At 39.5% G+C, this 13,030-nt stretch overlaps 1 protein-coding gene across 1 annotated transcript in view; it reads right to left on the minus strand.

The window, feature by feature from the left end:
* Positions 1-1,581: 1,581 nt before the first annotated feature.
* ABCA1 (ATP binding cassette subfamily A member 1) overlaps positions 1,582-13,030 on the minus strand; it is a gene marked incomplete at both ends in the record, with an annotated part of 92,686 nt that continues 81,237 nt past the window's right edge. The window contains 13 exons of the mRNA XM_084237175.1: positions 1,582-1,722; positions 2,345-2,588; positions 3,184-3,276; positions 3,876-3,979; positions 4,991-5,125; positions 5,519-5,660; positions 6,895-7,001; positions 7,621-7,683; positions 8,423-8,543; positions 9,120-9,249; positions 10,295-10,418; positions 11,870-12,014; positions 12,112-12,227. Coding sequence (XP_084093301.1) covers positions 1,582-1,722; positions 2,345-2,588; positions 3,184-3,276; positions 3,876-3,979; positions 4,991-5,125; positions 5,519-5,660; positions 6,895-7,001; positions 7,621-7,683; positions 8,423-8,543; positions 9,120-9,249; positions 10,295-10,418; positions 11,870-12,014; positions 12,112-12,227 — 1,665 coding nt within the window. The remainder of the gene's footprint in view (positions 1,723-2,344; positions 2,589-3,183; positions 3,277-3,875; positions 3,980-4,990; positions 5,126-5,518; positions 5,661-6,894; positions 7,002-7,620; positions 7,684-8,422; positions 8,544-9,119; positions 9,250-10,294; positions 10,419-11,869; positions 12,015-12,111; positions 12,228-13,030) is intronic.

Consider the following 13,030-nt stretch of genomic DNA (forward strand, 5'->3'; position numbering starts at 1 on the left):
AGCACAAATTGTTTTGTTTAAGAAGTTTTGAAGCTAGCTGTCTTCTCTGTGAAAGAATTCATTTTTTAGTCTTGTGACCCTAATAACACTTGAACTGTCTTGGCGTTTGCATTGTTTTGCGTTATTTTCACAAAGTGGAACGCCCAATATTCTTCCCATGGGCTCCCACAACCACAGCAACAAAGCGACCTATATTTGTAAACCAGTTATCTGAATAACATGGCACAGGAAATCTGAGACTTAATTTCTCCCCACCTCATCCATAAATACTCATTCAGCTAATACACACACACAAAATACTTGATTAATGAACTGAGATTAAGAGTATTTTAAATAATCTTAAACTCAAACAGAACATTGTCATGAGATGTTGCCCTTCACATTCTTTTCCAGGCACTAGGCACTAGTCAGATGATCCATCTGCAAACTTACATGAGAAAATAAAGCTAATGAGGCAGTGTGGCCCTCCATGCCTCTCTATGCCACAGGGTTCTACAAAGAGGTCATTCTAAGGTTCAGAAGTCACTGCTGGAACATAAAATTCCAAATAACTTTAAAAGTACAAAGATTTTTGTCAGAATACAGTCCATCTTCTCATGTCCTAGATTAATTTAAAAAGCCAAAAATACTACTACAGATGTGTCAAACAAGATCTTGAGATGCAGTGTACCGTGTTAGTAGACAACAGGGATAAGTAGACACAGTCCTCCCCAGGTTTGAGCACGCCACCTCTTTAATCCCATGCCCTGGTCTCAGCAACTTACAGCCCAACAATTTGGCTGCAGATTCTTTGTTTCTTACCAGGATCCAAGTACATTTAAAGAGTCTGACGAAGATGACCCTGAAGACCCATGGCTCCAAGTGAGGACAGCATAACAATGGAACCAAGTCTCCCTTGTCCAGAGCCTCTCACATTTTGCATGTTACTGCCACCAGAACAGTTCATCAGCAAGGGATTCAAATCATGGCCTTCCCCACACATGGCACCTATTTGTCACCCGATATTTGATGACATCGACAAGACTCTGAGCAGAGCATCTTTCACAAAAGTGTGCATGACACACCATGGTGCTTCAGGCTTTCTAAGCAACTTGGCACTAGTTATTCTGGCACACTCTTTGCCAGCAATGGATGTGTCGCTGGGAAGCCAGTCTCCTGGCATGGCATGGCCTGATGAATGAGGATGTGCCTGCCTTCTGATTTTGATAATCACTGGCCATGATTATTTGATGACTTACTGTTGCAACCCCAGTGAGAATACAAAGGAATAAAAAAGTATGATTTCAAACCCATAGGTCCACCGGGTTCCATACTAGAGTTTCACACAGATATAAGATTATAAAGTAAATTCAAGTCTTTTTCACTGGAGAGCCACACAAGACATAGGCTACAAAGGCACTGCCCCTGTAATGGAATTTTGTTTTTGTTGCATTGAATTGCATTGCATTGAACAGTATCAGTACAGTATCCAGTTTACTTCTTCCCACAAAAATTCCAGCTCTTTGCTCTGAAACACTTCATATGGTGCAAAGGAAGGTCAAGTTCCTCCTTTCTTTCAGCCATCTGTATGAATAGGATTCTTCACACATAGCTTTCTTTCACTTTCTCATCCTGTAGAAAAGATGTGAGAACGGCAACATCTACTACTGTCTGGTTTTTGTGTAATGATAGGTCCTTTAAGTGATCATCATCACTTTGGTCCTTGGCAAAGTTTACAAATACCTGTAGAAAGAAAGATGGACTTTAGTAAATACTTCTTGACTTTAGTAAATACTACTTGCTCTATCTTCTAGTTGCATCTCTCTACATGGAAATTAGGTTGGATAGAAGAATACAAGACTACATGAATAGATTAACTAGAAAACTGTGTGTTTAGGAAAGAGGACTACTTGAAAAAGCATTAACCACTTAAAAATGTAAAAACTTTTATACTGCCCCTCCTCCCTACCCCCCAACTCTGTTAGATCATGATTTACTTTGGCTTATAAAGCCTTGATGAAAGAGAAGGGGAATAAAAACTAACATTTGCTAAGTGCAACTAACTAATGCCTACTAAGTGCCAGGATCTGTTTGATAGTGATCTTAATTTACTTAAATAGCATAAAGCACCTGGCAAAATGTCTGGCCCATAAAGGGAAGTTATGATTATTGCCACCAACTATTCTCACAAACCCTTATCTTCATTGTTCAGACTCAGGGAGGTTCAGTAAAAAGTATAGCTAGTAGGAGATCAGGAATTCAAACTCCAATAGTCTATGCTGCTCTAGAACCCATAATGGGTTCAGGGAGGGAGCAAGAATCCTCACCCCGAAATACAGATCTATTCTTGAAAGACAGCACTTACTTGATCAAGAGTTGTCTGAGAAACAGAGTAATCTTCTATGTGGAGTTGCTTTTTGCTCTGGGACAGGATGCTGAATATCCTGGCCAGGGACGATAATGAAGAAGGAAGCTGGTACTGCAGCATGTTTCGATGCTTCTCTTTTAGGACACTTCCTGGAAAGGCGTGTCCAAAGAACTCCTGTACAGGTTTCAAGTCAGGGTTGGACCCTGCTATTCGTACTACTATCGTGTAACCATCTCCAAACCTGAAAACAAACCAAAAAAGTCCACATGAAAGACCCTCAGGAAACTTCACAACAGTATTTAACCCCAAGACCCAAATTGTACCATGAAAATAGATCCCTGACAGACCCAGAAGTTTCTGAGAAAAGAAGCTAGTTTTCATTTACTGAGTATTTCACGTGAGGTACCATACCATGTTCCTTAGATACTTAAATTCATTTAATCCTCACACGAAGCCTGTTAGAGAAACTGAAGCCCACTTACAGAGCTCACAGACCAGGATATGGCCCCACTTATGTTCACCTCCAAAGCTTATACTCTGGCCACACTGGTATGTCATTCCATTTCATCTGTATAACAAAACTAGAAAGCAGATAATCCTAGGAAACTGACTCTCCAAGAAGTTAATTCACATACCAAAGGGCATAGGAGTAAAAGGTAAAGAAAGTATTTGATTATAGCCTATCCTGACTTCAAAGCTTCCATTTTTTATACACTATATCATTTTGGTCAGTTTACTTTCCTTATTTTAGAGCCACCGTTTATATACTCAGAGAAGAATAAATATAAATACAAGCTTTTCAGTAGGCATGATCCCAAAGAAATTGCCTTTGTTACCTATTTTTCAGATGTTGGACACTGCCAAGACACCTGAACCTCCCATTGACCATAATTGCCATCCTAGTACAGAGAGCTTCACATTCTTCCATACTGTGAGAAAAAAGAAGGGGGTTTTAGTTTTGGACAGATGCTCCTACAACATCAATATCACCATTGCATTGAACATTTGAAAGAAACAGAAACCTAGTTTCCTAGGGCACAATTGCATCCTGTTACAAAAGTGCATGAAGATGCAGGGTTAACATTGTTCATTGCAGTGCAGTGAGACAATGCACTGCGTTGTTTACCATCGTGAAAAAATTTGGAAACAATCCAAACACAAAGAGCAGAACAGCTAAACAAATTAGGGTATATCCTAATGGAAAACTAGCAAGCTGTAAGAAATGATGACTGATGTGGAGTAACATTCATAATACATTAAGTGAAAAAAAAAAAAGCAATATATATATATATATACCAAGTTTGAAACTGTATAAATACACAAACACATATATAGATTTCCATCAAACTCTGTGAAGATAGTGAAGGGATAGTGATGGTTTTCTCCAAGTGACGCAGTTTCAAGTGCTCAGAATTGTTTTTCTCCTTGCCTTGCTGTACTTTGTAATTTCACATAGCAATCAGATATACCACTTGGGAAATTTAAAAATTGCACAATGCAGTAGACAAGCCAAGATTTCACTACAGACCTATGAGATGTAAGCACCACTGATCTCCCCTCCTTGACAACACTGAGAGCACAATTCCACAAGAATCTCCGGGCTTTGGGATCCATGCCTGTGGTGGGTTCATCCTGTGAAGAGAATAAACAAGTCCTATTATTTGTTGAAAAAACTTCAAGGATAGATTTGTGTTTAAATGCTGAAGTATCTTTGAAATAACCTAAATTTAACTTTCCATTTTAGTATTTCTTGAAGTATTTCTTTAGTATTTCAAAGAACTAGACCTTATATACCAAAATAAGTTCTATACCAGCTTGCTTTTTATAAATGTCTCACTAAAGGAGGAAACACAACTTAATTTTTTATTACATTTCTCCCAGTAAACAGAAAGTGAAGGGAAAGGTCAGTTAGTATCAACCATCTTTTCATAACTGACACACATATACTAAAAATTCTTTTTGTGTGAAATCTCTATTTAAGTTAATATAAGGTTTAGGTAAAATTCTGTTTGTTCTTTTTTTTTTTTATTCTCATTCACTCCAGCATAGTGTATTATATAACCCTTGCTAGTCTTAAAGAAATACATTCCAGATCTACGTGGTGTGGATTACATTAAAACTTCCACCCAACAGTGTTGCTCTTCTTCAATGTTCTTCTCTACAGAAGAAAAGGAGTTAAGGGCCACTATCCGTCTCATCTCAGGTTTCCATCGATTTGTATGTGAGACACTATGAGCCAGGTGCTATCTTAGGGATCTTGAAACCTTGTCCACACTCTCCCTTTTCAGAAGATGAACACATAAATGATTAGAGAGAATGTTCATCCTTTGAAAAAGGTCAAATCACACATTCAACTTCAGCTACACTTGTCAGAGTTCTCCATGCCAGAGAAGCAAGGAAGCTGGAGTGCCTCTCTTTGGGATCCTTCGAGGGGCTGGCAAAGCCACCCCAGTGTGTGTCAATTAGGGAAACAAGAAAGTTCCCCTCTGGCTTTCTGAGGCTGCTCTGCAGTTCCTGGTCAGGGGCGAGTGGCTGACCACTGTCAAGCCTGTTATGCAACATCCCCGAACATACAGGACATCAGAAAAGTAATTCTTTCCATTTAGGGAAGAACAAGAGCTTCCCATTCACAGTCACACTCACCAGAAACACCACAGGAGGCCCGCCAATCAAAGCCATGGCTGTAGAGAGCTTGCGCTTATTGCCTCCACTATAGTTACCAGCATATTTTTCTCCATACTTCACAAGGCCCAGTTTCCGAATTGCCCACTCACCAACCTAGAATAATAAAATGCTCCTTGAATTTTTTCTGGTTTGGTAATTTTATCATGCTGTCTTATATTTACATATGGAAAGTTTTGCTCCAAGTAAGATCAGATTCTATCACCATGACCTGGCAAGTGCTAAGGAACCAAAAGCAGAGGGAAAGGATTCGTGTGGGTGCTGTGTTGGCAACACTTCCTCACTGCCCTCCAGCACAGGCCTATCCACCCATCCCTGCCCATCATCACAGATCCCCACCCTGGAAGTGAGTGCAAAGAGCCAGCATGTCATATTGCTAAATGCATGACAAAAAATAGCTGGAAGCTGACAATCAATATAAAGTCAAAGGCATCAGGCACACTGTCAGGATGCCAAGGAGGCTTGCTGGCCTTCTGGTGCCCACCATACCTTGCCAACTTCTTTCTCTGGGACTCCTCTCAAGAGGGCAAAGAATTCTACATGTTCTCTTCCAGTCAGCAGCTCTGTGATGGCATCAAACTGAGGGCAATAGCCCATGTTCTGATGTACTTCATGGATGTTTGATAAGATACTACAAAGAAAAACATAACTGGTCAAGATTTAAGTGTTTACAGATTCTCTGATTAAAAACCCCTGCTTAATGTTCCTATAAAGTGTGATTCAGAAATACTGGCAAGCACACCTGCTATAGCTTGAAGAAGTAGCCTTTCTGGCCTCAGGATGCCAACCCCTCCAAATAGTGAGGGTTTCTGCCTCTATCCTGCCTGGGCCTTGCACCTCAATCTGAGGCTCAGTCCCATCTGAGGCTTCCCTAGTCTACTGTCACTGCAGCACCATCTTTACCAACAACCTCAGTCATACAGTGTAGGGGCTTTAACATTAATTCGCCACCCCAGACTTGACTCTTTGGCCCAGTCATATATCATATATGCCTTGTTGCTCCAAAATCTCCTCATGGCCATTCAGACACAGAAGAGGCTCAGCAACTCTGAGTGTGACTCCCTCCCTCTGTGTTCTGCTGCCCATCCCTGGTTCAATCACAGCACGTGACAGACTTCTTTCATTCTGCTGAAGACCCAACCCTGCACCCTCCTGGTTTTTAAGGTTTTTCAAATCTCAGACTTGGAGAATCTAGTAATAGGAAAAAAATATACCTACATATACAATTTTACATGTATCAGTGGTGTTATTTTTAGGCATTTGAAGCCAATCTCATGTTAGGAATCTCAGATGTGGAAGACCAGTTTCCATAGCCAGTCTGATGGCTGCACTTCAGCCACATCTGGACAGTCATGAATTTGGCCATTCAGTGCTCTCCATTCCCTTCTGTAGATGTACTTAGTACTCCAGGGTCCAGCCTTTCCCCGAATTACAATGGAGGTGCCCATGGGCCCTGTGCCTTGCCTACACAGCTACCCCACCCAAGCCTGCTCTTACAACCAGTCACTATGACAAAGTTTTGTTTGGGCCAGCCACTGCCTTCATTGCTATCCACACCAGGAGGCTGGTGCTACAAATGAGGCCGGGGAAGTAGGTGTACAGCCTCGGGCCTGCTATTCTATAATTTCTGTTCTCTTAAGCCTCCTGAAAAAAGTGGTAAGAGATAGGAGTATACTGTTATAAAATAATATTTTATTTGAATCAAGTAAAAAAGTCTTTGCCAATATACGGATTCTTTCTTTTCTCATCTTTTTTATGACAATATCCATCATTTACTGAAGGTACCTCAGCTGTGAAGCCCACTGTTAAGTATTTCACATATGTTACTTCACTAACTGCTATTGGTAATCACATGAATTTCTCACCTATTTTTGTTAAGGAAAGCATCTCCTCTGGTAACAGTGGTATCTCCAGTTAACATCTTGAAAGTTGATGATTTACCAGCACCATTAACTCCCAGAAGGCCAAAGCACTGAAAAAGATTGGATAAATTGTAAAAGCAAATTACTGAAAATTTGAATATGAATGGTCATTATAAAATAGTTACCTCAGCTTAGTTTTTATATAACATGATCCTATAATATCATTTTCAAATACCATCTTAAGAAATTATACAGATATTTAAACATATGTTTTATAACAAGACCACTTTGAGTGTGGGAGTATTTGTAAATATTATTTGAGTGTTCAAGTTGAGGCCAAAGTTAATGTGTAAAAAACAATAATGAAAGCCAACTAGTCAAATTTCACCATCTAATATGACTAAAGGGCATAAAAGAAAACAAACATGAACAAGAAAGAAGAAAATCTATGTTTTAATTTTAGATCGAATGAATCCATTTAAGTTTCATTAACTTGAACAAATCAGAAAAGCACATTTTAGATGTGTATCTTTTTCTTAAGCTGTCAGATTTTCCAAAATCATTTTCTTTTGACATGCAGGTCCCTATCCTCTCAGTGACTGATGGCTCCACAGAGACATAAACAGAGAAGGTTTAAAAGCCACTTTTTACCCCTTATATATACTGTGGTCTGATTGGGTAGAGATAGTTTGAATTACTAGGGACAAATACAATGCAAAGGGCCTTTACCTCACCAGGAGGAATACCAACGCAAATCCTGTCAACAGCAGGCTTCCTCTTCCTTCTATATATCTGGAACAAACAAAATGCAAAAATTGACGAGCCTCAGTGACTCACAGCAACCCCAAGCAACTGTGTATGAGGGAATTAAAACCCAAACACACCAGGAAATAAGATGTATTGGTAAGATTGTCACACATTTGACATGCTAAGTATCTTGCTTTGTCTCTGTGGCAATCCTTTTCTGAATGACTTTGAAGCACAAAGTAATAGTGAACTTTTTATTTTTTAACCTAAGATCAATCCTTAAAATATATATATTGGTTAATAATCTACATAATTTTCACTTACTTGATGTAGAAAGATATTATATTTTAAAAATGAAGTTCTACTGGGTAAAATTATATAATCAAAATATTGCATATGTTACCAAAAAAGTGAAGTGTTGGGATTCCAGCAACTACAGAAGGCTGGGAAAGCCTCTCCTATTGAGCAGTGGAGACTTATCATCTTTTTCAGACTAGAAAACTCAACATCAACCATATATTCTTTGACTGGAATATAATATTAGTATGTTTTAATGCTAACAATAAATGTAAGTGTGTTCTCAATAGGATTTCTTTAATTAAAAAGTGCCCATGGTTCATTTTAAATAAAATTAAATTGACAGAAGCTTGGTAGAGATACACATTTGGAGAAGCATGCTCTTTTTTTTTTTTTTTTTAATGAAAGTCAGCAAAATACTAGTTTCTAACATAGACAGTTGAAAAAAATAAAGACAAGTTCTTACAACCTGTACTCATTACCTCACCTTTGTCAGCTCCTTGATTTCCAAGATATCATTCTGTCCTCCACCATCAAGAATTCTCTGTCTTTCTCGTCTGACATCTTCATCCTCATCATTCATAGGAGGAAGCTTTGCCTTATATGGTCTTAAGGGGAAATTTTAAGAAAAATCAACCTTTTAAGCTATTTTCCTTTTCTTTCCTTTCTTTTTTATTGAAGTATCATTGTTTTGTATCCTTGTTAGTATTTTGGATACATAGGATTTCTCCTGTCAGTCACCATAGTGCACCCATCACACAAGCACCCATAGTCCTCCACCATAGTCCATTGTGTTTGTTCTTACCCCGCCTTCTTCTCCTCCTCTCCACTCCCGATTTGTCAGTTCAATGGTCAGTTTTCAAGGGTTAGTCTGACTCTGTGTTTGGTTTCACTAGATTCGACATATAAGTAACATTATCTGGTATTTGTCTTTCTCCTTCAGGCTTATTTTGTTAAGTTCTTTTTCAAGACAAAGATCCACTTTTGAAAGCAGTCCTATAAAATCTACTATAACAGTTTCCAGGACTGCCAGTGTTGGAGGCTGGAGGCCTCCACATTAGGAAAGAGTTTGATTATCTGCTTTGAGTTCAATTCAGTCCAATCACCACTGATGGGCGAATTCCCTGTGCTACTTCTCTGTGACCCTCAAGCAGGTGTTCCATGAGTTCTGAGAAAAAGCTCACCTGGGCCTGATGAAGAATCTGTACTGGATTAGAACAGTGATGAAGAAGAACACCACTCCTTCCACAGCCATAGCGAAGAGGTTTCGGCCCACTAAGTCCCAAGAGAGTGGCGAGACAAAACGATTCTCCCCTGGCAGACACAATGCAGAGATCCAGTTCACAATGGATGCACCAAAGACCATGACCTTTCCTTAAATTCAGGTTCAAATTCACTTCCCTTCCTGGTAACACCAGTGCTTATTACCCATGATGAGATTGAAAAAATAAGGGAGTAACCACTTTCCAAATCTGACTTGAGGTAAGGTTTTGGGGAAACAGAGTACAACCCAGGATCACTAAGAATTTCAGAGTTAACATATTAGATATGATATATCATCTAAAATAGCTAACGTCTCCTTTTTAATGAGCCATGTCAAAATCTTTTATAAAAAGGTAGACAATCCATGGACATTTTCTGGGTATTTTAACAAATTACAAGTTTCACTAATCTCAGAAAGCACTTTAAAAAGATGCCCCTTTCAGTAGCCCATAATGTAACTGAGTAACTCCATTAAATCTCTTAGTTTTATGTAAATATATCTTAAATTCCTTATACATCTCCAAGCTGGGGGTGTGTGGGAGGGTGGGCTGGGCAATAGTCTCTCTCCTATGTCCTCTAAATAACATGGTTCATATAACAATATAAGCCAATGGATAGAGAAGCCACAGAAGAGATATTTTTAAAGGCTCTAAAAGGTAGAAAATGTTACAGTAAATTATCTTTTTAGAGATGGTGTAAAAAACAACATATGGTAAGATCTGCAGAACCATGGTTTTCTCCATAGAGTACAAGTGTGCATCTTTCCTTCTGATTATCTGTCCTGTATCTAATTCTCAAAGCTGTTGTTTGACTTTTCCAATGACTGATATATCCAACCACTGGCATCATGCACTGTATCCAAGTTAACAGTATTTTCCCTACTTCTAGACTTGCCCCCTTTATGTTCTCAGTGCTCTCAGAGGCACACATGGATATGTCTCAAAATCATGCCACAAACAGCTGTGTTGTCATGAGTCCTATCAGAGAAATCCTATGCCCAGTCACCAGCCTCTTTGTAAAACAAAGTCCAGAGTACCAAGGTCCATGCAAACTGCCATCTTCATGGAAGCATCCCCCTGACCCTGCTGTCACTCACCAAACCTTTCCAAGGCATCAGCCATTGCCTGGTTTTTCACCATGTCAATGAGCCCCCGTCCCAGGCAAAAGTGTGGGAAGATCAAGAACACAGACTTCAAGATATCATTGATGTTATTCAGCTTCTAAAAAAATAAGACAGAGAAAGGAAGACTGAATGTTATTCATGATTTAAGCTAAAAATTTATCAAAGTCTGAAATATGTGAGTGAAACTAACTATTGATTCCCCTGAATCAAACTGAAGCTTTGAATTCAGATAGCAATAAACAGCAGCAGCCACAGCTAATGATATATAACACAATACAATTCTGTGCTTTAGAAAATTTGGAATTATCATACTGAGTATAGGGAAATATGAGTAAATTTTAGAAACACAGTGATGTTTAATCAGAAGCAAATCCATGACAAAGTATTTGCTTAGCATTTTAAAAGCAAATTGCTCATGTCTGAGTCAATATTTCAGTTTCAGGATTTTGTTGGAATTTTAGAAGTTCTTGAATATATCAAGCCATCAGTGGTCAAATATCCAACAACTGAGTAACCTGCCACATGCTAGATGCATTGTGCTAAGGCACGGGAGAGGCCACAGTTATTAGGAAACAATCTCTACTCTGAGGAAGAGGGCCATAGAAACAGGAATTTGGTACCTAGCTGTATATGTGTTGTTCTGAGTCATGAACTGAGGACTCTGGGAGCACAAGAGTAAGAGCACCTCCTATAGGGCAGGTGGATAAACCTTCATATTCCAGCTCATTCTTCTTAAAGGATAAATGAGATACTACCTGACTGTGATGGAGAAAGTGCATTCTAAGACTACAGAACTATGGCAGGTTTAAGGGAAAACTCAGCTGAAACTTTCAGTGACTCAGGGAAAGGGTGTGAGGGGAATTATGTCCCCTGGCCAGGAAAGTATGTCCACCTCTTAAAGTCTTTGTGTGCTAAGTTAAGGTATCTGAAGAAAGGCAATGACAACAGAAGGACAGGGATACTTTTTTAAGAGATCAGTAATTGTAAGAACTAACAAGGCAACCAGTCGAATTTGAGAAAGCAAAAGCAAAGCATTAAAGAAAAATTAACAGTTGCCAGTTACCCTCTAGGGTGTCAGGGATGGCAAGAAAAATTTAGGTTCTAAGAAGTAATTAGGATGAGTCTAGGGTATTTGTAAATTTTCTGAAGGCAATTGAGAATGTGAGGCCAGAGTTCAAGGAAACACAGGGCTAAAGGCATAGAGCTGAGAGAACAACATAAGACAAAGAGAGATGGTAGTAAAAGCCTCCAGCATCACGCAGAGATAAAATCTAAAATGGAAAGCAGAGATGGCAGAGGACTGAAAACTGGGAAGAGCAACATTTAAAAAGAAAGGAGTATAAAAAACTTGTCAAAGTCTGAACAGAGTAATAGAAGGAAAAGGAGAGAGGTGATATGTAAATCCAGGGTAGAGAGAATCTGAAAAAAGGGCAGGGAAATTTGTGGTATCAACACTGCAGACAAGTAGAACAAGATTAAGATGCAACCAGAGCCTCTGATTCCCACAGACCTCATCCCAGCAGGAGGCGCTCTTTATGGAGAACTCACATTGTTGGTGAACAGCTCCAGTACAAAAGTGGCCACACTACCATTGATCCCGATAAAGAGGTTCACACTGGTGAGGACCACGTAGGCGGTACTGGGGATCTTGAACACAAAGGATGCTGGGTACATGAGTGGTGTGATGGACCACCTGGTGAGGCACAAAGGCAAATGTCCATTAGGTATCTCCCTCCCATTAGGCACCCTATGCCTTACCCACCGATATCCCCCACCCAGAGGTGCCTTACCCATACAGCAAAAGTAGAAGGGCTAACACAGGCAAGTTGGTGGAGGACACATAAGACTTCTGCTGGAAGCAGATGAAGATGATAACGACCAGTGTGGCAGGGACCACGTAGTTGCACTAAAAGTGAAACAAAGGAACCAAGTTCACCCCTACATCAAAGACACAGCACATTCCAAGTCTTGACTATCATCAGACAAGAAAGGGCAGACAGACATATTGAAGAATAACTTTGATTTAATGAGGCCACGTAAACTATTAATCAAAATACTGGACAATACATTTTGACAAGCATTTTACCCTTGGCTGATTTTATAAACTACATGCCCTTTCTGTCTTTCCAACAGCTAAGCCAAGGTGTCACGCTCAGTAAACTTACTGAACGATGGATTCCCAGTCAGAGTAATTTCAATTTCACAGGCAGCAAATAAGCTTCCATTATTCTTCCCAAAGATGATTGTGTCTGTCTCATCATTAATGCTGTATTATAGTCTGCCCAAGTTCAATCTCACATGTAATCTATTTATGAGGTAAGTGCTTATAACATGAATGTCAGAATTGTTTCATCACATTGAGAATAATCTTAAAGTCTGTCCTGACAGTGTATCAAGCATTAAAATGCAGAAATAAAGACTTGACCATGGAACAATTATGAAAATTCATAGCTGGCAGAGCAAAGCACAGGCAGGAAGGTGACAGTGGGTTTGTCAGCTGGTGGAAGAATTTTCAACATCAGACCTCAGGGCTCTCCTCAGTCCCATCCTACTCAATGTTTTTATCAACAACTTTGCTTAGAGTGAATTTCAGAGGCTCTAAATCAGGGAGGGACAGATAAGTTACAGGCAGATAAGTGATATCCCTGTGGGATCTTATAGTTCATGTCTGAATCTCTTATGCTTGGCATAGTCAGACACATAGTGAAT

Source organism: Talpa europaea, assembly GCF_964194135.1.
Source record: "Talpa europaea genome assembly, chromosome: 7".
Classification (NCBI taxonomy): domain Eukaryota; kingdom Metazoa; phylum Chordata; class Mammalia; order Eulipotyphla; family Talpidae; genus Talpa; species Talpa europaea.